Consider the following 25,633-nt stretch of genomic DNA (forward strand, 5'->3'; position numbering starts at 1 on the left):
AAGCTTATGCTCAGATAAATTTGTTAGTCTCTAAGGTGCCACAAGTACTTCTGTTCTTTTTGCAGATACAGACTAACAGGGCTGCTACTCTGAAAGCAGTCTAGAATGAATCACTCTGCTCCCCCGTGTAACGTGCCCCATCATGCCCATACAAAGAGCAGTGGCTCCAGACATGAGCTGTTAATATTCACTGCATCTGCACTCGGGATGTCCCAGACTCATCATACCTTGTCAAGTTGGACACAGGATATTTATAGATAGGTGGAAAGAAATCTGGATTCAGAGTGAGCAGACACCACCAAGTCCATGAGAACCAAATCCTACCAGTTGCTCCACAGCCACAAATATCAGCTCATTGGAGAGGGGACATGCCAATAAACCTAAAAGACATTGCAGTAGCAATGTAAGAAGTCACAAAGACACAAAGCAAATAGCCACAGATAATAGGCTTTGGATTGCAATCTCCACACTCTGACATAGTGCAGCGCTGGGGCTCGGGAGAGTATGGGAAGGAAGGGTCATTGATAGTCATAGAAAAAGAAAGTTCTTGTTTCTATCTTTCATGGGGCGTAAGAGATTATCGGAGCCCCAGAGTGACAGGGCTGGTGGAGGGACATTGTGGAGGTGTGTGCTGAGACAGGAACACTGTGAAGATGTCTGCTTTGAGCAGGGGATTGGACTAGATGACCTCCTGAGGTCTCTTCCAACCCTAATCTTCTATGATTCTCTGACAGTGTATAACACCCTTTGGCAGGAGTAAATGGGCACAAACTGGCTCTTCAGTCAACAAAGAAAGGCAGAACAGGAGCCCGTGGTTGGAAGCTGAAGTCAGACACATTCAAATTAGAAAGAAGGTGCAAATGTTTAACAGGGAGGGCGATTAATCATTGGAACAAACTCCCCGGGGAAGTGAGGGATTCCCTAGCTCCTGTTGTCTTCAGGTCCAGACTGGAGACTTTCTGGAAGCTGCATGAGCCAAAGACAAGTTACTGGGCTCGACACAGAGGTAACTGGGTGATGGTTAATGGCCTGTGAGATACAGGTCAGACTAAATGACCTAATTGTCCCCTCTGGCTTTCAGCTCTGTACAAATCCTTGTGAGTTATAGGCTGGTGGAGACTCAAAGGGAATGGAGCTAGCTGCTGAATCGCCACCAGCCCCGCTCCCTGCAGCACCAATCCTTTCCTTGGAGCTCACCCAGGCTTGTTTAGTGCTGAGCGATCACAGCTGGAGGCGCTGTGGCTGTCAGCCAGAATGGCTGCAATCATGTGACCTATAGCCCTTTCACTTCAGCACCCAGGGACCTCCGAGCCCGTGTGGAGAGTTCCGCTGGGGGTAGCTGGGCAGCTCTGCTTTCTGTTCATCCCTCTCTCATTTTCTTTTGCGGCCCTTGCTCACGCAGCGCTGAGCTCATGTTCTCTCCTGCTTTTGGACCCTAGTTACAGTTTTACATTCTTTGAGCTGAAAGAGGTGAGATTCTCCAAGGCCCAGTTCACACGCTAGGGATGGGAAGGAAAGTGCACGTGGCTGGGCAGGAAGCCAGCTTTTGGGGCAACTGTTTTGAGACGCCTGCTGCGTAGGAACCTGCACTGAAGATAATAGTCAAGGCAGCAGCATGTTACTGCTCAGAGACAGGGAAAAGCCTGTCACAATTGACCGAGGCTGCTATTAATCTCAGCTCAGTGGTAATTATGGCTCCTTCCTCTTTTCTTCCCTTTATTACTTTCTGAGTTGCTGTTAACATGATTTGAGTCTGAAGCATAAAGCGAATTGTGTGTGTGGCAAGTTTAACGCCCACATTTAATTCTCCAGCTCCCCCTAATTACACCCTATTGCACATCAGCACAATTATACCTTCAGGAGCCATGGGGAACCTGCAGCTAGTCCCCCCTTACAGAGGAGACAAAGCACTGGGCATGCGAGCAAGGGCTGGATCCCGAGCACTGAAGTCCCTGGGCATTTGGGCATCGGCTCCAATGGAGCTGGATCAGGTCCTCAGTGCTGTGCCAAAGGCCAGTGCCTGCTGGAGCGAGAGCAGCAGGGTGGAGGTGAAGGTGAAGGGCCAGGCCCTGGAGAGGCAGCTTTACATCCTACAGCTAGCAGCACATTCCCCAGATGGAGGCCAGATTTTTCCATCAAAACTGTGAATTTTGAAAATATTCATCTAGCCCCAATCAGCACTAAGTGGCAGCCCCACTAACCAGGAACCAAGACCCAGCCCAACTGGCAAGGAACCGAGACCCAGTGCCTCAGTTTACCCTGCATATGTTGTATTGCTACCCAGGAGGGATGTGGAGGGGAGGTGGGGGCAACAGGATTAAGTTTGCTCTCAGGGCAGGCCAAGATACATAGGTGGATGGGTGTTGCCTAGCTGTCTGAGTGAACTGAATGGGTCATCGTTAAAAAGACTGTCCGAGGAGGCCAACACATGTCAATGGAAAATCCAGTCACCAGGACACGGACACCTAGCAACCAAAGACCCAGAGGCAGGAGGATTTCCCCGCCTCTCAGCAGGGAAGCTGAGCAGAGACCCCAGCTCAGAACAAAGGACTGGGAGCGTGAGGGGGGAAGTAAAGAGTTGGCTTCTGGAAGGAGCCTTGACTCTTTCAGCTGGAAGAGGACTGAGGAAGGAAGTCAGGAGGAGAGACACGGGATCTGAAAATGAGGTTCACTACAGCTTGGCTGGTGAGTTGCTCTGTGCTGAGTAGAATGGTCCTTGCATTCACCTTCCTGTCTCTGTGCTAACCTACAGACTTCCTACTCTGGGTTCCAGTCCACTGATAAACCTGATTGTTCTGAAAACGCTGCTTGAGGGTCACTGCAAATACTGTCTGAGGTGCTTTAGTTCCTGCAGAGTGGGCAAGTCTCTCCCAGGAGTCTGTCTCAGTTGGACTCACTGTGCAGAGCTCATGGTGTGAAGCAGGAGTGCTGGAGCCCAGAGGTTCAGTCTCAGGAGGTGGTGAGGCCGTGTGCTCGACCCTGAAGGACAAGCTCTTGGGGGTCTGGCCCATCGAAGGGGTTCCTCCTAGACACTGTTGCAAAGGAGGGCACATAGCATCAATCCTGTGGGTCTGTGACACTGTGGAAGATGCTTGGAAATACAAACAAGTGTCATCATCCCAGCTGTGATTCTGAACTGCTTTGTAAGAACTGACTGCTCCATCCTTGGCCTTGACTCTGGGTCCTTCATCTGTCTGGGGAGCCTTCCTCTTTGTCACATTTGCGTGTCCTTGTGGTGGTGCACTACCAGGGCCTGCTCTTCCTGGGAGTTTCAACCTCTCACCCTGGTTGGGGCTTCCCTGTTTACTCCTGCCCCAGCTCAAAGGCTGGTCTCTACCTGCACAGAACCTGCATGACCAGGTGCCCCACATGCTCCCACACCTCTGGGCACAGAGCTGTGAAGCTGGGGTATGGGGCGGGGTGAGCTGTCAGCTCGAACGGGCAGGGCCTCAAATGGCTGGTGGGACTCCTCCCACTGTGCCTTTGTCCAAGTACCATGTTATAAACCTCCCCCTTCTGCACCCTGCTGGCTGGGTGCGATGGGGTTCAGGACAGGTTGTCTGGACAGGGGTGGGGGGAGCTGGGTTTCCTTGCCCCACAAGCTCAGGCCGTTTTGCCAGCACAGCTCGTGCACTGGAGTCGTACCCTGGACTGAACTCCCACCGAGCTCCGACGTCTTCATCAGGATGGTTAACAGAGAGAACTTGGGCTCCCAAACTGCACTTCCCAGAGAAGCTGATCAGTCCTGAGCTGGTATCAGGCAGGGTCCAGCTGTGTCCTGGCATGGGCCCTTGGCAGCAAAGATTCCTGAGTCACAGGTTACAGCCTGGACTCCAGAGAGGACCGGCAAGTGGCAGAGGAACAGGCCTAGCTGGGATGGGCTAGGTGGTGCTGCTCACATCCACGGCCAGCAATCGCCAGGGAGGTGACAGGACAGCATCTCCCCGGATGCATCCCAGCAGCACAGCAAAGCTCAGGTGTGTCGGGCATCCACGGTCACTGGGGTAGCCCAGGACCAACGGGCAGTGCCGACCCAGCTGAGAGAGCAGCTCCCGCTGCTGGAGTGCAGGGGGTAATGGTGGCCAGGCAGCCCAAAGCACCAGGCATGTTCATCCACACCCCAGCACACAATGCCCACCCAAAGGGGGCGCCAATGAGACCTGCAACAGGGGGTGGGGCGCATGGGTGCCTCAAGGACCCACTCCCCCCTGACGGACAGACAGACAGAGAGTTGTGTATGGGGACAGATAACGCATCATGATTGTCACGTGTGCCCCCCTCCCCGCCCAAGCCACCCTTTGGCCTGTGCCCCCGAGCCAGCCCTTCCCTGTATATGGGGCCGTTGTTTGGCTGAGGAGGGGTAGAGAGAGGTGCTGTCTGCTTCACCCATTGCCTAGACCCTGCTCTGCCCACCACCCTGAGCCCCCAAACAGCACCCTGCATGCCCCTGCCCCCACTCTGGCCATCCCACTCCCTGCCGATATTTGTGCTCATCTATGAGTCTGGCTTCTGCTTGTGACCTCACAGTCACCTCCATGGTGACAGACACAGCTGTGGGTGGTCCCTGGGGCTGTGGAGCCATGGTGTGGCAGGCAGGGATGGGTGGCCGAAGCCTGGCTTTGAGACTGGGGAGTGCAGGTGTGCTGTATCGCCCTCCTGGGAATGGACACAGCCCACACCACATGGAGCCCTCATGCCCGCCTGCAGTCCAGGGCAAGGCAGGAGGGTTTGCCCAGGGGCCCAGGCCTTGCATTGTGCCCCCAAGCAGTGCTGAACAGAGGGAGAAGCACATGTGACGTTCAGCAGAGAAAATCCTAGGGGGACGCTGCAGTGTGTGAGTGTGTGGCCCCTGCCCTGCCCCACTGAGCCAGGACCCCACAGCACTCCTCCTTCTCGGGGGGGGGGGGGGGGGGTTGGCTGAGTGCTAGGAACCATTAGTTTGGTACCGAGCCAGTTCTCCCTGCTCAGATCAAACCCCCATTGGGCCTTGCTCACCCCGGGGGTTCCAGCCCCATTGAGCTGCCCCTGTGCAGCCGGGCAGGGCTGGTTCGGCACAGCTCACCCCGGTGCACCATGGCACTGGGGACTGGGACCCCTCCGAGCCCTCCTGCTCAGGCCCCGGCCAGCTCTTGGGACAGGCACTGTCGTACCAGCCAAGATGCCATTGTGCTGCCGTGGTCGGGGCAGTGGGGGGCGGGGTACAGGGTGGGCATGGTTATAAATAAAGCCAGCCCACACACTTTCCTGGTACGAGCCCATAAGGGCAGCAGGTGCCTGCACTGGGGGAGGAGGAGAGTGCCTGGACTCCTCGGTGCCTGCCCAGGACAGCTGCTGTCTGGCAGGGTGTGCCGGAGAGCAGCCAGCACTGCATCAGGAACCGGAATGTGGCGCGTATTGAAATGCACAGTGCCATCATTAACAGCCTGGCGAGCTGGGCACAGGATGCTGGCGAGCTGCAATTCTGGTTAGGCCACCTTACGTGCTGTATTTGCATATAGCAGGCTTAATATGCGGCCTCGTAAAATACTTTAGAGAGCGAATCAGTCACAGACTAAAGAGAACCAGGAGGTTTTAAGGTGGCATTTGAAGATTATTGCGCTAATGTCTTCGTGTTGTGTGTGTGTGTGTGGGTGCTCCCTTGCTGCTCTCCCAGCACAGAGCCACAGGGATGGGGGGTGTCGGGGGGGGGGGGTACACACAGCCATGGGGATGGGGGGGTTGGGGAGATGCACAGATCAACGGGGAGGGGGGATGCACAGAGCCACGGGGATGGGGGGTTTGAGGGGATGCACAGAGCCATGGGGATGGGCCAATGTGCAGCGTGGGGCAGTGGCTGGCAGAGGAGGAGCAGGACTGGGCACCAGGAAGAGGGAAGGCAGCTCAGGCCGGATTTGGAGCTGGCTGCACCTGCGCAGCCTGGGAGGATGTGTGGGACCATCAGAAGCCAAAGCCCAGTCTGTCTGCCATGGCCTGTGCACCCTGCCATCCAGGGACGGGGCTGTAGGGAGCCTGGCACAAGGGGAACAGCCACGGTTACCCCAGGGCAGGACCCAGCGAGGCTGGGCTCAGCACCAGGGTGCTGCTAACCAGTGCTGGGTGCCTCCTTGCATCTCCACCTGCCTCTCCCTGCGAGATGCTGAAGCTTTAGCTGTGCTGTAAATTGGCTCTGCGCTGGCACTTTCCCTGCTCATTGCCAGGCCCAGCAGCCTCGGCAGGGAGAGACAAGACGTGTTTGGAGTCAGCGCAAATGCCAGGTCTTGGGGGCAGCTGAGGAGAGAGCTGGAGGAGCCAGGGAAGGGCCTCAGTGCACAAAGGCTGGTGGGGATGGTTAACAGGGCTCCTGGGCCACTCTGCTCCATGCAGAACAAGATCTTCACAAATGGGCACCCCGAGAAGAGCCTGGTTTTCCCCACCTGCTGAGCACCTAGCAGCTCCAGGCCCCTCGGGCAGGGGGAAACAGAAGGGTAACAGCTGGACCATGGGGTAGCAGAGGGGTACCAGATGGGCAGGGCGTTATCAGAAGGGGTAACAGCTGGGCTGGGGGTAGCAGAAGGTAACAGCTGGGCAGGGGGTAGCAGAGGGCTAACAACTGGGCTGTGAGGTAGTAGAGGGCTAACAGCTGGGCAGGGGTGTAGCTGTGGGGTAATATCTGCGAAGGGGTGTAGCGGAGGGGTAAGAGCTGAGCCGTGGGGTAGAGGAGGGGTAACAGCTGGGGTGTGGGGTAACAGGGGTAACAGCTGGGCAGGGAAGTAGTAGAGGGGGTAACAGCTGGGAAGGGGTGTAGCAGAAGGTAACAACTGGGCAGGGGGGAGTAGAGGGGGTAACAGCTGGGCTGGGGTGTAGAGGAGGGGTAACAGCCGGGGAGAGGGGTAGCAGAGGGGTAACAGGCAGGGGGGGTAGCAGAGGGGTAACAGCTGGGAAGGGGTGTAGCAGAGGGGTAAGAGCTGGGCAGGAGTGTAGCTGTGGGGTAACATCTGGGAAGGGGTGTAGCAGAAGGGTAAGAGCTGAGCCATGGGGTACTAGAGGGGGTAACAGCTGGGCACGGGGTAGTAGCGACAGCAGCTGGGGCAGTGAGAACACCAGGCATTTGCAAGTGGCTGTCAGCAGTGCAAGGAGCTGAGGCAGATTTGGGTCAGCCTGGAGCAGCTCCAGTGCGGGTGTAAAGTGGCGTGCGCCTGGCAGGTGGGTGGGTGGCACGCAGTGGCTGCTCTCACTCTGTGCCCTGGCCCCTTGTGGCTTGTACCTCTCCAGGCAGCCCTGGGACCCCGGCTGTCACTGCAGCTTGCAGTGACCTGGGCAGCATGGGCCGGAGATGGTTGTCGTCCCTGGAGGCTGCATTCTGGGGTGCGGCCTAGGGCAGGGCCTCCTGAGCCAGGAGCAGGACAATTCCCCAGTGCGGCCCTCAGACGCCTTTGTAGACCCGTGGCAGGTAGGGCCAGAAGGGCCCGTTCCGCTCACCCCCATCTGACCTCCTGCCGTGCACAGCCCAGAGACACTCACCCAGGGAATCCAGAGCCCTGCCTGTCACTGGAGCCTGGGCTGGGCTGGGCTGTTTACACAGTGCCACCCAATCTCCATTTATAGACTCCGAGTGATGGAGAAACCACCACATCCCGGGTCAGTTGCCCGAATGCTTAATGACCCGCACCCTTAACACTTTGCACCTTATTTCTGGTCTGATTTTGTCTGGCTTCAGCTTCCATCCATGGGATGTTGCTCCGCTTTTGTCTGCCAGACTGAAGAGCCCTCTACCACCGAGTGTGATCCTGCCACCCCTTCACCGTCTCCTTGACGAGCTAAACAGATTGAGCTTCGGAAGTGTCTTTCTGTGAGGCCAGTGTTGGCTTCCCAGACACCGGATCATTCTGGAGGATGGGCTGCCAGGAGAAAGAGAGGGCATTGCACCGCTCTGGATTCCCTCCGGATGGCGCCCCAGTCCCTGGCATCACAATACTTCAGTGGGTGCCATCAAACAAAACTGAAATGGGAGCCTCCCTCTCCCAGCAGTGGCCAGAGACAGACAGCTGCTAGGTCACTCCTACCTGCTAGGTCACTCCAATCCTTGACTCTGGGAGCCAGCCTTACCCTGCTCTGCTGTGAGAACCCCCACTCCTGGGCTGTTCATGCACAGCCTCTGGCATTTAAGCTGCTCCTTTGATAGTGCAACCGAATGACACTAGCCAATATCTCTGGTCCCAGACAACCCAAGGAACCTCCGTCTTGCAGTGTCCAGTATTGCCCACTGGACGCTGCAAGCTTATATGAGCTCATCAATTTAACAAAGAAATTGATATGTACCAGGCTTGTTATCCCAAGGGGAGTCTCTGACACGCTTCAAACCAAACTCACTGCTCCAGGTAGAATAAACAAACAGATTTATTAACTATAAAGATCGATTTTAAGTGATTATAAGTCAAAACACAACAAGTCGGATTTGGTCAAATGAAATAAAAGCAAAACGCATTCTAATCTGATCTTAACACTTTCAATGTCCTTCAGTTGCTTGGTGTGGTGTCTGTAGACGGAGGTGGAAGAGAGACCATGGCAAACGTCTCTCCCTTTTATCATGTCCTTTCTTCCCTCTTGGCTTTGCCCCCCCTTCAGAGTCAGGTGAGCATTACCTCATCCCAGTCCTAAACTGACCAAAGGAAAGGGAGTGACTCACTCAAGAGTCCATCAGATTCTTTTGTTGCTGCCTAGGCCAGCTTCCTTTATTCCTGTGAGGTTGGGCTGGGTTTGTCCCATACATGCCTTGGTGAGGTGTAAACTGCCCCTCTGCTCTTAGAGAGTTTTTCCCTGGGCTTTCTTTAAGCCATGAGGATACATTTTCAGCCTCATAACAATATACATGAAATTACAACCTATAACATTACTATAGTATTAATTATTCAGTACATCATGAGCCTTCCAAAGACACCCGACATGACAAACTTTGCATTGGATACCACACAATCCTATTATAAGGATGAACATGGGGGTGCTGGGTGTTCCCCCGAGGTACAGAGTGTCACAGAGGTTGCACAGACAGACCCGGCAGCACAGGGAACAGGGACTGCGCAGCAGTCACAGCCCAGCAGCCACCGTCCAGCCTTTTGTAGGCAGCAGGCCTAGCTGGGGCTTGGAGAGGTTTAAGGCTGAGAACATGGTGGTTTTGCTTGTCCATGGCATAAGGGCAGGTGGGGGAGGGAGTGAGAAGGTGCTTCTGGGATGAGCTAACTGATGGGTGCTGAAGGCTGCATCATTACTGGGGGGAAGGGGGGAATGGTGATGGCTCAGTGCCATCTAAAAGAAGAGTTAGTTGGGCAGGCCATAGCTGGGAAGGGCTGACATGTTGTTTATGTTCAGTGCCGTGGAGGAGGGGGGACCAGCATAGGGAGGCACAGGGGGGTGACCCGCTGAGCCCAATGAGCCAGGCAATGATCTGGCAGTAGCTTTTCGAAAGGGTTTAAGGGGGGAAGATGGGGTTTGTCAAGACCAGAGAGGAGGAGGAGGATGTGGTCATGAAGGTGAGAGATGATGAGGGCCTGGGCCAGAGACACAGCTGTGTGGCCAAAGGACAGGCTGGGTCTTAGACACGCCGGGCTGGAAGGAGAGATGTGATCCAGACACAGCGTGGATGTCTAGAGAGAGGAACAAGTCAAAGGCAATGCCCAGGTTACGGGTGTGATGGCGATGGCAGGGGACCGAGAGAGCAAGGTGCTGGGAGGGCTTGGGGGACAGGTTAAGTGTTCTGTTTTGGCCAGGTTGAGATTCAGGGTCTGTCTTCAGGGCACAGTTAACTCGAGCTCCCTACACTCCGGTGACTCCTCTCGAGTCAGCCCAGCCCACGTGAGAGCAGCCCCGCTGTGCACAGGCGCTTACATGGACATGCAGAGCACCAGCTGGAGGGGACCCGGGCAGCCCTGTCCCCTGTGTTGCCAACTCTCATGAGTTTGTCATGAGCCTCATGATAATTATTGTTTTCCTGAAAGCCCCAGCTCCTGGAGCCAAGTGGAGATGTGATAACTTCAGCCTTTATTCTTAAAGAAAAAGTCAGTTTCTGGCCCTCATGGCTGTAGAGAAAGCGTTAAAATGTGACCCCCGTGCACACCAGAGGTTCAAAAAGCAGAAGGCAAATCAAAAGCACCCCAATATTATTTACAAACTCACAGGATTTTAAAGCCAATCTCGTGATTTTTGGTGAGCCTGACTCATGCTTTTTGAACATTTGGGGTTGGCAATTCTAGCCCTGGCACATGCTGTGCTGGCACTCGGAGGGGACCTGGGTCAGCATGGGTCCTTCGGTGATACAGCCCTGCCCCGAGAAGCAGCAGGGGCCCCAGGCAGCAGTGCAGCACACCGAGGCCCTCTGACAGCCCCAGGAAGAAGTCAAGAAACTCGTAGAATTGGCAGCTGGCGTCGAGCAGCTGCCTCCGCACCAGTGAGTCCAGGAGCAGAGCTGTCCCGTACAGCACCCAGAGAAGGAAGAACAGACACGTCACCCCGACCCGCAGCTGACAGTCACTCTTGCGCCATGTCAGCATTGCCTTGGCCACGCCTAGTGCGGCAGGGAGCAGAATGAAAACAGCCAGGCAGGATGTGACGTGGGCCAGGTGCCACCAGTGCGTGTCCCTCATCATACACAGCTCCTGCGGGTGCCCCTCCGTCCCACTCAGCAAGGCAGCTGGCACTGCCAGGAGGATAGCTGCCACCCAGAGAGCCACGGCCATGCACCAGTGGTGCCGTCTGGGAACCCATTTGTCCCACATGGCACTGCATGCACCGGCAGCTACCAGCAGCCCTTGAGCAAAGAGGCTCCCGTACCACAGCATGTACGCCACCTTGCAGAGCCCGTCACCAATGACCCAACCTTGGCTGATGCCTGCAGCAAAAAATGGCAGCATGGCTGTGAAGATGGTGGTGCCGAGCGTCAGCTGGAACAGGGAGGCTCTGCCAAGGGGCCAGCCCCAAAGACCCCAGCAGTTGGCCAAGGCCACCACCAGGGCCAGGTTACTCAACAGGCCCAGGGCACAGACTACAGCCAGGAAGTTGAAGGCATGACTGCGAAAGAATGAACAGTAGCCACTCTGGCAGGGTGCAGCGGCCAAGATATCATTAGTGTCATAGTCGTAGGAGTAATTCGCCGTCATGTTCTCAAAGCTGTAATCGCTCGTGTTCAGTTCCAGGCGGCTGGACTGGAAAAGAGAAACATCAGGTAGTTCAGCCCTGTGCCCCACCCGGCAAGTATTCCTTGACCACTGGGCGGCACAGTGTGCCCCAGGGGTTCACTCACTGGGTGATGGGGGTGCATTCCTTGGCCACCAGGTCCCGATGCAAGCCCCAGGAATTCACCTATTGGGTGCTGGAGGATGGGGTTCTCTGGACTCCAGGCAGCTCTGTGGGTACCAGGGTTTATACGCCGGGTGCTGGAGGGAGGTGTCATTCTTGGGACACCACATAAGGCCAGCGTGGGAGTTGAGTAGGGATTACTTTTTTCTCTCCCCCCCCCCCCCCCCCGAGTTTATTGGGCCATGTGGCTGTAGGCCTTGGGCAGGGTTGTGCTGCTGAGTTGGGTGGTGCCTTTTGCTGGGGTGATGGCTCTGCTCAGGTGAGCTTACTGATGCAGTACCAGGCCCCTCCACCTCCAGGCTCACTTTAGGGAAAGGAGCAGGAACTACTGGGGCACAAGAACAAGGGGTTGGTATGAAATGCATGTGTGAGCAAAATTTGGAATTTCCATCCCGTGGAAAATCCCAACATCCCCACATTCCCCACAACCTCAAATGAGGCAAAAATGATGAAATTTTCCATGGAACAGACTTTCTGAAAAATTTCAGTTCCAAAATGTGGCAATGTTTTCTTTCAACATATACAGTCAAAATGAAACAGTTCAATATTCCTGAAATCAAAACGCTTCTTTGCAACATTAAACTGCATTTTGCCATAGTGACACATTGCATTATGGGAGTTAAGTTCAGCAGCCTGATACTGCTGTTCTCCCTTGACCCAACTACATTTCCCGTAATGAACCTGAATCATGTGATTCCCAAGATGCACCATGCAGCTCAGTCAGATTGCCTTATGAGCAATGTAGTCCTCCAGGGAGCCTGGCTCATAGAAGAGAATGGGGGCCAGGACTACAGCTCCCATAAGTAGGGCCCTACCAAATTCACGGTTCATTTTGGTCAATTTCACGTTCATAGGATTTTTAAAATCATAAATTTCATGATTTCAGCTATTTAAATCTGAAATTTCACAGTGTTGTAATTGTAGGGGTCCTGACCCAAAAACGAGTTGTGTGTGTGTGGGGGGGGGATTGCAAGGTTATTGTAGGGGGGGGGGGGTTGCAGTACTGCTACCCTTACTTCTGCGCTGCTGCTGGGCAGCTGGAGAGCAGCGGCTACTGGCCTGGAGCCCAGCTCTGAAGGCAGAGCTGCCGCCAGCAGCAGCGCAGAAGAAAGGATGGCATGGTATGGTATTGCCACCCTTACTTCTGCGCCGCTGCCTGCAGAGCTGGGCCCTCAGTCAGCAGCCACCACTCTCTGGCCGCCCAGCTCTGAAGGCAGCAGTGCAGACGTAAGGGTGGCCTGGTATGGTATTGCCACTCATACGTCTGCGCTGCTGCTACCAGGATGCTGCCTTCAGAGCTGGGCACCCGGCCAACAGCTGCCACTCTCCGGCCGCCCAGCTCTGAATGCAGTGCAGAAGGAAGGGTTGCAATACTGTGCCCCCCAAAAAATAACCTTATGACCTGCCTGCAACTCCCTTTTAGGTCAGGACCCCCAATTTGAGAAATGCTGGTGTCCCCCATGAAATCACACAAAAGACCACATTTCACGGGGGACACCAGATTTCATGGGGGAGACCAGATTTCATGGTCTGTGGCGCGTTTTTCATGGCCATGAATTTGGTAGGGCCCTACCCATAAGGCAACGTGACAGCGGGAAACAGTTTAATGGGCCATTTAAATCAATGAAACTTTCCAATTTGGCTCGGAATGACCTGCAATGAACTATCGCATTTCAGTTTACTTGACAAAAAATGGAAAATTTTCAGTACAATCAACATTTTCCTGCGAAGAATTTCAATTTTTGAGGAAACTGCATATTTCTGTCAGAAAATCATTGCACCAGAATATTCCCAACAAACTCTACTTTACAAGGTGCACCATGGAGATCCCTGCTCTGTCCCGGAGATCCCTGCTCCATCCCAGAGATCTCTGCTCTGTCCTGGAGATCCCTGCTCTGTCCCGGAGATCTCTGCTCCATCCCAGAGATCTCTGCTCCGTCCCAGAGATCCCTGCTCTGTCCCGGAGATCCCTGCTCTGTCCCGGAGATCTCTGCTCCATTGAGCAGGTCGTTGGTCGCCCAGACACGGAGACTGTGCAACACTTCCTGCTGCTGGCAAGCACTCTGGTCATACGTGTGAGCAACAAGTGTTGCACAGTCCAGCCTGTGGAACCCTCTGGTTTGTGCCATTGTGTTTGGACAAGGAGTTTTAAAGGCTGCGCTCCTATGTCTTGGTCTCTGACCAAGTTCTGCACTGATGGCTCAGAGGGAGCCTCCTCACACCCATTTGCCACATCTGAGTGTTGCCAACTTAGCAACTTTGTCACTAGATTTAGCGACTTTTTGGTTTCCCTAGCAAGAAAATAAGTGTCAAAGTGACCAGTGACAAATCTAGCGACTTTCACTGCCAATTACAGTGACATTCAGATCCTGTAGTAAGGGCTTCATCCCTGGAGGCACGGTGCCCCCCATCCCATTGGGACACATGGCCCTGTCTCACTCCACCCCACCTTCCATCCGTGCGGCTCTCCTCGCCAGCTAACCTGCCTCGCCCGCCCAGCCCGCTTCATTAGCCAGCTTTCCCTGCTACGGAGCAGAGAGAAAGAACATTTGGGTAAAAACAAGCTCTGGCTAATGTGCTGCTCTTTCCGAAGTGCACCTGGCTTTAGCAAAGTATTTAATTAGCCTCCACAAACTTATTTTCCTCGCCTGCAGATTCCAGTGATCTCAGCCCAAGAAGCCCTGGAATGCGATTCCTTCCGAGGACATGCTCAATTGAGACATGATGACATTGACTTGGTGTGCGGTAGAATGTAGTAAGAAGAGCACGGAATGGATTTTGTTAACACTGTCAAACTGCTTGTGAATGATTTTGTGACTATACTCGCCAGGGCGCAGATATATATATATATTCTCTGTTGAATTCTCTGGACATTTTGTTTAGTGACATTTTTGACTCCTTTTGAGTGCTTAAACAGCTACATCTAGCAACTTTTCAGAGTTTGTCTGGTGATTTCCTGCTATGTGGAATTGGCAACCCCGCGAGAGTCTGATTCCAGCTGCCGTGGGGTGGAGTTCGACTCCTGGTGCCTCCTCAGTTATGCCCCATCTACCTGGCTGTCCCGCTCAGATACAAACACAGGGTTGTTTCATAGCGAGACGTTTCTCTGTACGAAGCCACATCGCTTAGGGGTAGGGTGACCAGATGTCCCGATTTTATAGGGACAGTCCCGATTTTTGAGTCTTTTTCTTATATAGGCTCCTATTACCCCCCACCCCCGTCCCGATTTTTCACATTTGCTGTCTGGTCACCCTACTTGGGGGCCTGCCTGAAGGATCCCCCATGGGCCCCCTGTCCCACCTGGCCCTGCAGCACCATCACTCTAGGTCTCTCACAGACTGCCGCGCCAGGAGGAAGTCCTCCTATTTGTCTCACTCTCACACAGCTTCTGTCTCTGGTTCCTTTTGGCCTCCAAAAGGTCACAAATCCCTGTCCTCTCAGTGTGTCCTTCTCACTGGCTTTTGTGCCAGTCCACTGGGATGCTCCCAGGTCTTCAGTTTCAGGCCAGGCTGACCCTTTTCCTATCCCCTTTTCCACAGACACTTTTCCCCCTGGCTGCATATATGGACCCCGCATTCAAAAACACCTGTCTGCAGAGACAGCAAGGCATAAACCACTAGGAGCCAGATTTATTGGCTGTTTGTAGTCGCCTTTGCATTCAATCACTAGCTAGGAGCCAGCTTTATTGGCTGTTTATAGTTGCCTTTGCATTCAATCACTAGGAGCCAGGTTTATTGGCTGTTTATAGTCGCCTTTGCATTCAATTTTCTCCTGCAATATTCACACAAAGTAATTGTGTTTGTGTGGACATGGGCAGTCCTGGCTTGAAAGGTGCAGTCACACATCCTAGTACCTCCTGTTTGATTAATCACCGCAGTGTCATGCTTTTGGACTGGGGTTTTTGGCAGCACTGAGCTGTGCGAATAAGCAGTGTCCCATCTAGACCACATGTAGGCACTGGGCCAAGTTCAAAGACGAATCCAGTCTGATGTAACTTACCGTTTCTCTCAGCCCCTTCAGCACGTCACCCCAACTCCTAGCCTACTACTCCCATGCCCCTCTGCTTCCACATCACCTCTGACCATGGCCCTCTCAATCTAACCAGCTTGCATTGTGACCTACCCCAGCTGAGTCCCCTTTTCTCCTTGGTAAGAAGGTCGGATGGTGCCTGAGTCAATGTGAGGAGCTGTTTTCTGCGTAGGGTGACCAGACGTCTGGATATAAGGGGCTTTGTCTTATATAGGACCCTGTTACTCCTCCCTGCCCCCATCCTGATTCTTCATACTTGCTCTTTGGTAACCCTAGTTCTGCCCGCATTTACACCCGTTTAGTGCCACAGTGAGGAGCTGAGGGCCAGGGAGTCTAAGTCACAGCCCCTCGCACCTCACCTCTGAACATCACCCTCTGGAGAAGTGTGGAATGGGCTCTGGGGAGACAGCCAAGGGCCTGTATCTGGACTAGGGAAGGGGCAGTGTGGAGGTCTCCAGGCTGTCTAATGAGAGTGGCGGAGTGGGAGAGGTCTCTGTGGTCAGAGCAGAGGGTGGAGCTTCTAGGCCATACGTGACAGGAGTGTGAGATGTTGTAGCCAGTGGGCCATGCTGGGTAGCTGGGATGGGGGCAGGGGAGAGGGTTGAATCTCTGGTCTAAGGCAAGACATTTGTGCCCCTAACGAGAGGCTGAGCTGGAGGATGGGCCCTGGGCTGTGTGTGTGTGGGGGGAGATGGCCCACACTGGAAAGGCTGGTGGGTTCAGGAGAAGGCTTCCAGCTGGGCAGAATTATAGCTGTGACTGAGACAAAGCTGCTTTGCCAACATTTATTATTATAGCCACTGTCTCGTAGCCAGGCTGCTTAGAATTAATGGAGCTTATTTACAACCATCGCTGTGTCTTAAGCAAGTTTGTTATCTGAGTGTGACATTCATTATGTGTGAGGCAGGTGGAGAGGGCTGGGCCTGGGGGCTTACCTGCCGGCACAGTCCAGGGGGGGGGAAGCTGGTGTGAGGGACGGAGGGGCAGACAAACACCATGAAACAAGCAGTGATCACCTGGCATCTGATGCTGGGTGAGGAAAAGGTGTCTCTTGGCTACACTCGACTGGAGGTAACAGCTATAAATCCCTTTCATTACACATGGGAAATGAGGCCTAGAAATGGCCTCTCCTAACATCCCATTGCAAGCTGAGCTCTGGCAGGCAGCAGCTGGGACCGTCTCACTGAGCTGATGTTTTGTGACAAGGTCTGGAACCTCCTCGAGTCAGTGATGGACAGTCATTGACACCGGTCTCTACATCACCTTAGAGCCCATCTAATCACCAACTGAGTGGGGCAGCAAAGTTTGTTTTTTAACCCTAATTCAACACCAGTTTGTGTTACTGTAACGGTAGAGCGTGAGGAGTAGTGTTTTCACTTAACAGATGTTTGTCTAGAACTTTAACTCCATTGTCACAGAGTTTTTGTTTGATAATTTTCTTAGTTTTTAGAAAGATTTTTTAACTGTAGAGTGTGAAACCTGTAGATGGTGCTGTTGCAATTTGGATCTAGGAGCAAACTGGCTTTCGCTGCACTCCAGTGGTGCAGACTGTGTGGACAGTCATAGAGTGCGGCCAGGAGATTCCATTTCCTTATAGCACAAATCACCAGTGTTGTGCTCTCTGGGCACCTCACAATGTTAACGCTTAGCGTGGTGATTCGACATGGCCCCTGGGAGCTGGAATCACCTCCTCCACCCAGTTCCCCAGGTCCTTCTGCCCTAACAGGGCCAGCTGCTGCAGCAGAACCGGCTGCAGGCAGGAAGGCAGCCATGCAATCAGGAGTTCCCCTTGTCTCTACCTAATTGGCCTGTGATTTATGACCTGTGACACAAGACAAGAACAATGGCCTGGCCTCTCATCATCCACAGTGGGAACAAATGGCCTCATTTCCCAGCACAAAGTGAACCCTCCTTGGCAGGATGCTGGGCTCAGTCCAACGGCCAGTGGGGAAATCCTAGAGGAAGATTCCCCGCAGAGGTGGCCCCGTCTGGGCGTCACCCATCAGACGGGATTGCTGAGGCCATTTGAGATAGGAACAGAACAGCTCGGCAGTGAAGCACGGGGGGGCCAGCAATGCCTGGCACTGTGGGGAGCAGGGCAGCCGGGGTCACACAGAACTGGGTCTGGCTTTGGCTGTTTGGAGTGTCTCTGGATACAGGGTGTTAGAGAGCCCAGGGCAGGGATCTCAACACCGAAAGCACTTCAGACAAGTCCAAACTGGACCCATTCCTGAAAACAGCGTCTCTGCGCTGGTGCTGCACCCGGTTGTTGGGGGATCATGGGCCCAGTCTGGTGGCCTGACCGAGGGCTAGTGATCTGCCTGCTGTGTGTGGGAGCCAGGCCTCAGTCTTCCCCGTGGCTTCCTGTTTCTCAGCAGAGGAGGCCATAATGAGGGAGGGACCAGGAGCAAGCGGGGGGGGGGGGGGGGAGAGGACGGGGAAGGGACAAGGCAGGCCCAGGTGTGAGGGGGGCCCAGGGATGAGGGGGGCCCAGGTGTAATTGGGGGGCTCATGGACTCAACAGGCCCAGGTGTAAAGGGGGCCCAGGGGCTAGGGGGGTCCAGGTGTAAGGGGGGCCCAGAGACACAGCAGGCCCAGGTGTAAGGGGCACCCAGGAACGCAGGGGCCCAGGGACGCAGCAGGCCCTCTTTGTATACAGTAGGAGCTAGAGAAACATGAAAGAAAGCAGAGGTGCTCTACTTAGCAGGGAAGGAGAGCTAATAACTGAGGACAGCAAGATGGCTGGGGGTGTTTTATGCCAATTTTTTTTCCAGGCTTCATTAAAAAGGTTAATGGTGACCAGATATGCAACAGGATTACTGTTAACAAGAAAGGGGAAGGAACACAAGCTAAAATAGGGCAAGAACTGGTTAAAGAATATTGTGATGCACTGGCTGTATTCAGGGCCTGATGAAATTCATCACAAGGTACTTAACAAACTAGCTGCAGCAATCTCAGAACCATTAGTAATTACCTTCCAGAGCTCATGGAGGATTGGGCCAAAAGAAATCTGATGAGGTTCAACAAGGACAAGTGCAGAGTCCTGCACTTAGGATGGAAGAATCCCATGCACTGCTACAGGCTGGGGAGTGACTGGCTAAGTAGCAGTTCTGCAGAAAAGGACTTAGGGGTTACAGTGGACGAGAAGCTGGATATGAGTCAGCAGTGTGCCCTTGTTGCCAAGAAGGCTAATGGCATATTGGGCTGCATTAGTAGGAGCATTGCCAGCAGATCGAGGGAAGTGATTATTCCCCTCTATTCGGCACTGGAAAGGCCACCCCTGGAGTATTGCGTCCAGTTTTGGGCCCCCCACTACAGAAAGGATGTGGACAAATTGGAGAGAGTCCAGCGGAGGGCAAAGAAAATGATTAGGGGGCTGGGGCACATGACTTACGAGGAGAGGCTGAGGGAACTTGGCTTATTTAGGCTGCAGAGGGGAAGAGTGAGGTGGGATTTGATAGCAGCCTTCAACTACCTGAAAGGGGGTTCCAAAGAGGATGGAGCTAGGCCAGGGGTGGGCAAACTTTTTGGCCTGAGGGCCACATCGGAGTATGGAAATTGTATGGCGGGCCATGAATGCTCACAAAATTGGGGGTAGGGGTGCAGGAGGGGGTGAGGGCTCCGGCTGAGGGTGCGGGCTCTGGGGTGGGCCCAGAAATGAGGAGTTCGGGGTGTGAGAAGGGGCTCCGGGTTGGGGTGCGGGGGGGGGGGGTGAGGGCTCTGGGGTGGGGCCGGGGATGAGGGTTTGGGGTGCAGGAGGGAGTTCCAGGCTGGGACTGAGGGGTTTCGAGTGTGGGAGGGGAATCAGGGCTGGGACAGGGGGTTGGGGTATGGGGGAGGGGTGTGAGGAGTCCGGCTGGTGGTGCAGGCTCTGGGGTGGGGCTGGAGATGAGGGGCTTGGGGTGCAGGAGGGTGCTCTGGGCTGGGACCAATGGGTTTGGAGGGCAGGAGGGGGATCAGGGATGGGGCAAGCTGTTGGGGGCACAGGGTGTGTGTGTGAGGGCTCTGGCTGGGGGTGGGGCTGGGGATGAGGTGCTTGGGGTCCAAAAGGGGGCTCTGGGCTGGGATTGAGGGGTTCGGAGGGTGGGAGAGAGATCAGGGCTGTGGCAGGGGATTGGGGCACGGGTGGGGGGGGCTCAGGGGTGCAGGCTCCGGGCGGTGCTTACCGCAAGCAGCTCCTGGAAGCATGTCTCCCCTCTGGCTGCGAGGCGTGGCCAGGCGGCTCTGCGCTGCCCCATCTGCAGGCACCACCCCTGCAGCTCTCATTAGCCGGGAACCCCAGCCAATGGGAGCTGTGGGGGCAGCATCTGCAGACAGGGCAGCACACAAAGCCGCCTGGCTGCGCCCTCGGCTTACTACATAGGAGCTGGAGGGGGGTCATGCCACCTGCTTCCTGGGAGCGGCGCGGAGCGGGGCAAGCCCTTGACCCCACTCCCCGGCTGGAGCACGGGAGCAGGACATGCCCCAGACCCCGCTCCCCGGCGGGAGCTGAGGGCCCGATTAAATGGTCTGATGGGCCACATGTGGCCCATGGGCTGTAGTTTGCCCACACCTGAGATAGGCTGTTCTCAGTGGTGGCAGATGACAGAACAAGGAGTAATGGTCTCAAGTTGCAGTGGGGGAGGTCTAGGTTGGATATTAGGAAACACTATTTCACTAGGAGGGTGGTGAAGCACTGGAATGGGTTACCTAGGGAGGTGGTGGAATCTCCATCCTTAGAGGTTTTTAAGGTCAGGCTTGACAAAGCCCTGGCTGGGATGATTTAGTCGGTGTTGGTCCTGCTTTGAGCAGGGGGTTGGACTAGATGACCTCCTGAGGTCTCTTCCAGCCCTGATCTTCTATAATTCTATGATCCTGGAAAAAATTATTAAACAGTTTGTGAGCGCCTAGAGGATAACAGGGTTCAAAGGAACAGCCAGCATGGATGTATCAAAAACAAATCATGCCAAACCAACCTAATTTCCTGCTTTGACAAAGTTACTGTCCTAGCGGCTAGTGGAGGGAAGCCAAGATGTGCTATATGTTGTTTTTTGTACGGCTTTTGACATTCCCATAAGTAGGGCTTCATGTCTGTCACGGAGGTCGCAGAAGTCATGGACTGTGACTTCTGCAGCAGCCAGTGTGGCTGAACCTAGGGCCGCCTGAGCGGCTGGCCTCAGGGACAGCTGCTCAGGCAGCCTTGTGGACAGCCACACCGGCAGCTGCTGGAGCGGCTCTGCAGCCAGCCTCTTGGGCAGCCCCGCAGCCAGCAGCACCAGCCGCTGCTGGAGCGGCCTGAGGCCAGCCGCACCGCTCGCTGCTCTGGCAGCCCCGGGCAGCTGGCCCCAGGGACCACTCGAGCAGTGGCCAAATAGGCTGGCCCCGGGGACCACCTGAGCAGGGTCCCGGGGGCTCCTGGCAGCGGACCTGGGGCGGCCAGAGCAGTGGCTGGCATCCCAGGGCTCCCCCCGGCAGCAGCCAGAGCAGGACCCCGGGGCTTCCCCCCCCCCGGCGGCAGCTGGAGTGGCAGCACAACCCCTGGGGCTTCTCCCCCGCCCCCCCCCCCGGTAGCGGATGGAGCAGCAGCGGGACCCCCGGGGCTATTCCCCCACCAGTGGTGGCCAGAGTGGCAGCGGGATCCCTGGGGCTTCCCCCGCCCCCGGCTGCAGGTGCCATGAGCCCTCTGGTCCCCCCCCCCCAGTTCAATCAGGGGTATTTATGTTATAAGTCATGGACAGATTGGCGCCGCAAGCCTGGGAGGCGGGAAAAGTGAAGCAGCCACGGCGTGCTCGGGGAGGCGGGGCAGGGGTGAGCTGGGGCGGGGAGTTCCCCTGCGTGCCGCGCCCCCCCGCCCCCCTTGCCGGTGGCTACCGAGGCGGCCGAAGATCTGGCCGCCGCGGTCGCTGCCGAAGAAAATGGCGCCCCCCAAATCCTAGTGCCCTAGGTGACCGCCTAGGTCGCCTAAAGGTTACACCGGGGGGGGGGGGGTGCCTCAGGGTGGGGGGTGGGGAGCTGCCGCTGGGGGGGCGCCTCAGGGCGGGGGCTTGGGGACGGGGGGTGGGGGGGTACAAGGTGGAAGTTTCACCTAGGGCGCGAAACATCCTTCCACCGGCCCTGTATTACACGGGCGGTCATTGTCCCGCTCTACTCGGCATTGGAGGATGGTGTTCAGTTCTGGGCACCACATTTTAGGCAAGAAATGGAAACTAAAGAAGGTGCAGAGGAGAGCAACGAAAATGTGAAAAGGTTCAGAAAACCGAATGTATGAGGAAAGGTTCAAAAACTGGGCTTAAGAAAGGAAGGCTAAGGGGGGACCTGATAACAGTCTTCAAACACGCAAAGGCTGTTATAAAGAGGAGGGGGATCAAGTGTTCTCCATGGCCACTGAAGGTCAAGAAGCGATGGGCTAAGTCTGCAACAGGGGAGATTTAGGTCAGATATTAGGAAAAACTTTCTAACACTAAGGGGAGTTAAACTCTGGGAACGAGTCCCAAGGGAGCCCCCTCACTGGAGGTTTTTAGCAACAGGCTGGATAAACCTCTGTCAGGGATGGTCCAGGGTCACTTGGTCCTGCCGCAGCACCGGGGGCTGGGCTAGAGGAGCTCTGGAGGGCTCGTCCACTCTGCACTCCTAGGATGCCATGGCCTAGCCCCTCTGCAACAGTGGTTTCCAAGCTGTGGCTCGCAGACCCCCGGGGGGCGCAGACTATGTCTGCGATATCCAAAGGGGGGCGCGCCTCCATTCAAAACTTTGTAGGGGTCCACAAATGAAAGAAGGTTGAAAGCCGCTGCTCTGCAGCAAGGGTGTTGCACAGGCAGTCACTGCGTTTGTCTCCACTGCAGCAGCTGCCCACAGCTTGCGCCCCGCTGGCATGAGCCTGCTGACCAGCTGGGAGACTCGCTCCCTGCTGCAGGGCAGACAGAGCCGGTGAGAGCCCCCGGCACAGGGCAGCAGAGACGGACGGATGGAGGAGGAGGGCTTAGGGCGAAGGGAAGGGTTGGGGTGACTCTGGCGGCTGGGGAGGGGTGAAATGGGGCAGAGGGAGAATGTGGGGAACAGCCAGGGCGGCCTGGGGTCAGGAACAGATGGGGGAGGCTCAGCGGAGACTCAGGGATAATGTGGGGCCAGAGAGGAAAGCGAGGCGGGGCCAGCCTGTGACACTGGGGCCCCGCTGGCGTCCAGGCGAGGGGGGCAGAATCAAAGCCAGCCTTGGAGATGGGGTGAGTGTGGGCCGAGGAACATGCCCTTTCATGGTAAGCAGCCAGTCCTGTGCCCAGATGACCCCTCTGCCTGTCCCCCAGGGCGCAGGAGTAGCAGCATCAGGAAGCAGTGTTTTCAGAACTAATGCTTTGATCATCATTTTTACAAAGCCATTTTCCTGGGGCAAAGGCCACAAATCACAGTCAGTGCCTGGCTCAGGGCCCCAGGACGAGGCTGCAGCCAAGCTGCCAGGCAGGCTTGGTGCTGGATGCTTCACAGATGCCATGGCTCATGCAGCCATGATACCAGCCAGCCAGCCACGCTGGGCACAGCTGGTTGCAAAAGCCAGTCTCAAGCCGGTGACAGCAGCTCCCAGCTCTAGCTCTGCAGACAAGAATCAGTCTGCCCCACATGATGACCACTCAGTGACCAGGGGATCAGGCAGGGACTGGGGGATCTGTGATGTACCAGCCGGCTGTCTGGGCTCAATTCACAAGTACAAATGATACTGCAACCCACTGAGCTTCTGTGCTGGATGGGAAGAGGGGGGAACCACAAGGTGATGCCTCTGGATAAACTCCCAAACCATCATTGTTGGTGCTCATTCCCATAGAATCCACTCCCAACGGCTTAGGAGTGGCCCAGGACTGGGATGGCTGGGGGTTGGGATTGAGAAGCATGGGAAGTCCAGGGAAGCAGGGAGCATCCCTCTCCAGTGTCCCATGTTTGGAGAGCTGTCACTCATTTTTGTCTCACCTGCATTCTCCCCAAAACTCGGAGTCTCCTCACTTTATTGGAGGAAATTGCCATCAGAAATAATGACTCTTGAATAGGAGATTCTAGAGTTACTTTCCCAAAGGAAGGAATCCTGCAGTACCTTCCCCTTCCTGAAGGGGAGCTGGCGTGCTCCTTGGTTTGGGTCTCTGTCCCACTTGGAGCAGGGAGCTGAGTGAGTGAAAAGTGCCCGGCACAAATCATAGGTACAGGGAATCTCTCCCCGGCACTGGCAGGTGGAGAGGGAGGCAGGAGGAGAGCTGGGGTGGGAAATGCTTTCCCATCCTGTGGAACTCAAGATCTATTTTTTTTCCCATTCCACACCAGCTGGACACCAAGCCCTGCCAACATTTTCTTGGAAAAAACAGAGAGCGAGCGAGAGCAGCCTTCAAATATCCAACAGTCCAGAGGTTCAGCTGCTCTGCTGGAGTGTGGGGGACCTGGGATCACATCCCTGCGCTGCCTGGCTTGGCGCAGGGCCTTGAATCTGGGGCTCCCCTCAGTACCCTAACCCCAGGGTCAGTCCTGACTTAAGCAGAACAGCGCAGACAGCCAGGCTGGAGAGAGGCTCCTATAGCCCAGGTTCAAATGTGGGCCAGGGGAGTGCCCGAAGCACTGGGCTGTCAGCGACTGGGGCAAGGCCCCGTCTGGCTTTGACAAGAAATTCCTGCTTGAGCTGAGAAAACTTCCTGGGCAGCTTCACAGACACCAAGACATTCCTGAGGAAAGTCTCTGTTTCCAGGACTCACCATCTTCCAATGAAAACCTGTTTTGTCAGAAAGCCCTGACCAGCTGTGCTCAGGAGCGAGGAGTGTTAGCCCAGCATGTGTCTGTATCAGCGGGCAGGATCGAACTGGGGAACTCTGGAGCTTAGTGCCTGAGCTTCTACCGCATGAGCTAAAAACCAGCTGGCTGTTAGCTAAGGCTGTAGAGCAGACTCATTTAACTCTCTCTTTAAGTGGTCTCGGTGCCACTAGATGGGACAGAACACCACACCCAGAAGGTGTGTGGGTTACACCTGCACCACTCTGCACTCTGCCTTTGCTCTCAGCCCTTCACCTTCATTACGGGAGCAAATCTATTTTAGGAGGACAGTGTAGGTGGGCAAAGGAGCCCCTGGACTCACCACAGTGATGATGCAGTTCCCCATGGTGTCCGCGTGCTGTGCGAATTGTGACTGGTACAGGAAAGCTCTCTCTGCCTTTGTCTTTCTGTCCAAGGGGAGGGGACAGGCTGCTGCTACAAGATAAGACCTGGGATATTAAAAACAAACTTTCTGCTCCAGTGAAACCCCCGGAGTGAAGGAAACAGGGGGAGCCGCACTGCCAGTAAGTGCCTGGAGTCCTCTGCGCAGGAAACACTCCTGGAGGGGACCAATCTACTGGATATCCTGGCAGGGTCCCCAATGCCAAGGAATGCATCTCTCTTCCAGGCTTCCTGTCTGGATGCCTCATATACATGTTCCAGGCCCTGAGACAAATGCATGCCAGAGACCTGACCCGACTGACTCCATATCTCAGACTACACGTAGCACCAACCTACAGCCAGATTACAGCCAACCCCACATGGCATCCTTCAGGGTCCAGTTCACTGGCCCGCATGGTGTGGGCACCTGTCCTTCCCTGTTCCTCCCAATCCCACGACCCTCCCATTCCACCATCACCCTCACCTCTCTGGCCTGTTTGTTTGCTTCTTACCTTAGAAATGTCAGGACTGGTGATCCTGGGCTCCCCTGGTTTGGCTGGAGGACTCATAGCAGGGCTCACCTGTGTATCAGGAGCTTTTCCTCCCCGTTACTCAAAGGGGGAGGCAGGGTTTGGATTTTTAACTCAGACCTCCTTTTCCCAAGTGTGTATTAGTCATTTGAGTTACACAGGCATCTACAAAAGCAAACTCAACCCAAAGTGTGTCAGACAGTCTGATTACATCTCCCTTCCCCACTCTGCTGCTATCTCTCATGTGCCTGGGCAGATGAGACTTGCATTTCTCATGTCAAAAACAAAACAAAAAAAAAGACAAATTCTAAGGCCTTCATAATCCTTATCATCAAACAGGAGACATAAAGGCATAGGCCCCCTCTTCATCCCTTTGCTGGTCAGCTTCAAAATGGTACAGATCTAGGCCCAGATCTCCCCCCCCCCCACACACACACATACATTCATGGGGTGTAATCTTCCTAGTGTGCAAAGAGGAGGGTGTGGTTCCTCCACTAACTCACCCCCCTTGTGAGCCTACCAAAGCCCCCCAAAGGGCTCTGGGCACCGCCAAAATTAATGACTCGTAATTAGCCTTTGAATTTCTGAGTGGAAAAGGAATGTGGCTG

General features: G+C 55.1%; 1 protein-coding gene across 1 annotated transcript; it reads right to left on the minus strand.

Moving 5' to 3' along the window:
• Positions 1-10,190: 10,190 nt before the first annotated feature.
• On the minus strand, positions 10,191-24,483 carry ACKR1 (atypical chemokine receptor 1 (Duffy blood group)). Its single transcript, XM_065420442.1, has 2 exons — positions 24,437-24,483; positions 10,191-11,174 (listed from the first exon to the last, which is right to left on the minus strand). The coding sequence occupies exons 1-2, from the start codon at positions 24,458-24,460 to the stop codon at positions 10,191-10,193; spliced, it is 1,008 nt and encodes a 335-aa protein (XP_065276514.1). The 5' UTR covers positions 24,461-24,483.
• Positions 24,484-25,633: the final 1,150 nt, after the last annotated feature.

The sequence above is a fragment of the Emys orbicularis genome, chromosome 20, assembly GCF_028017835.1.
Source record: "Emys orbicularis isolate rEmyOrb1 chromosome 20, rEmyOrb1.hap1, whole genome shotgun sequence".
In the NCBI taxonomy this organism is placed as follows: Eukaryota; Metazoa; Chordata; order Testudines; family Emydidae; genus Emys; species Emys orbicularis.

Coding starts and splice junctions, on each gene's coding strand:
- ACKR1 (XM_065420442.1), bottom strand. CDS start 24,460: ATGGGGAACTGCATCATCACTGTG. Junction 11,175..24,436: donor GGAACTGCATCATCACTGTG/GTGAGTCCAGGG, acceptor TCTCTTTTCCAG/TCCAGCCGCCTGGAACTGAA.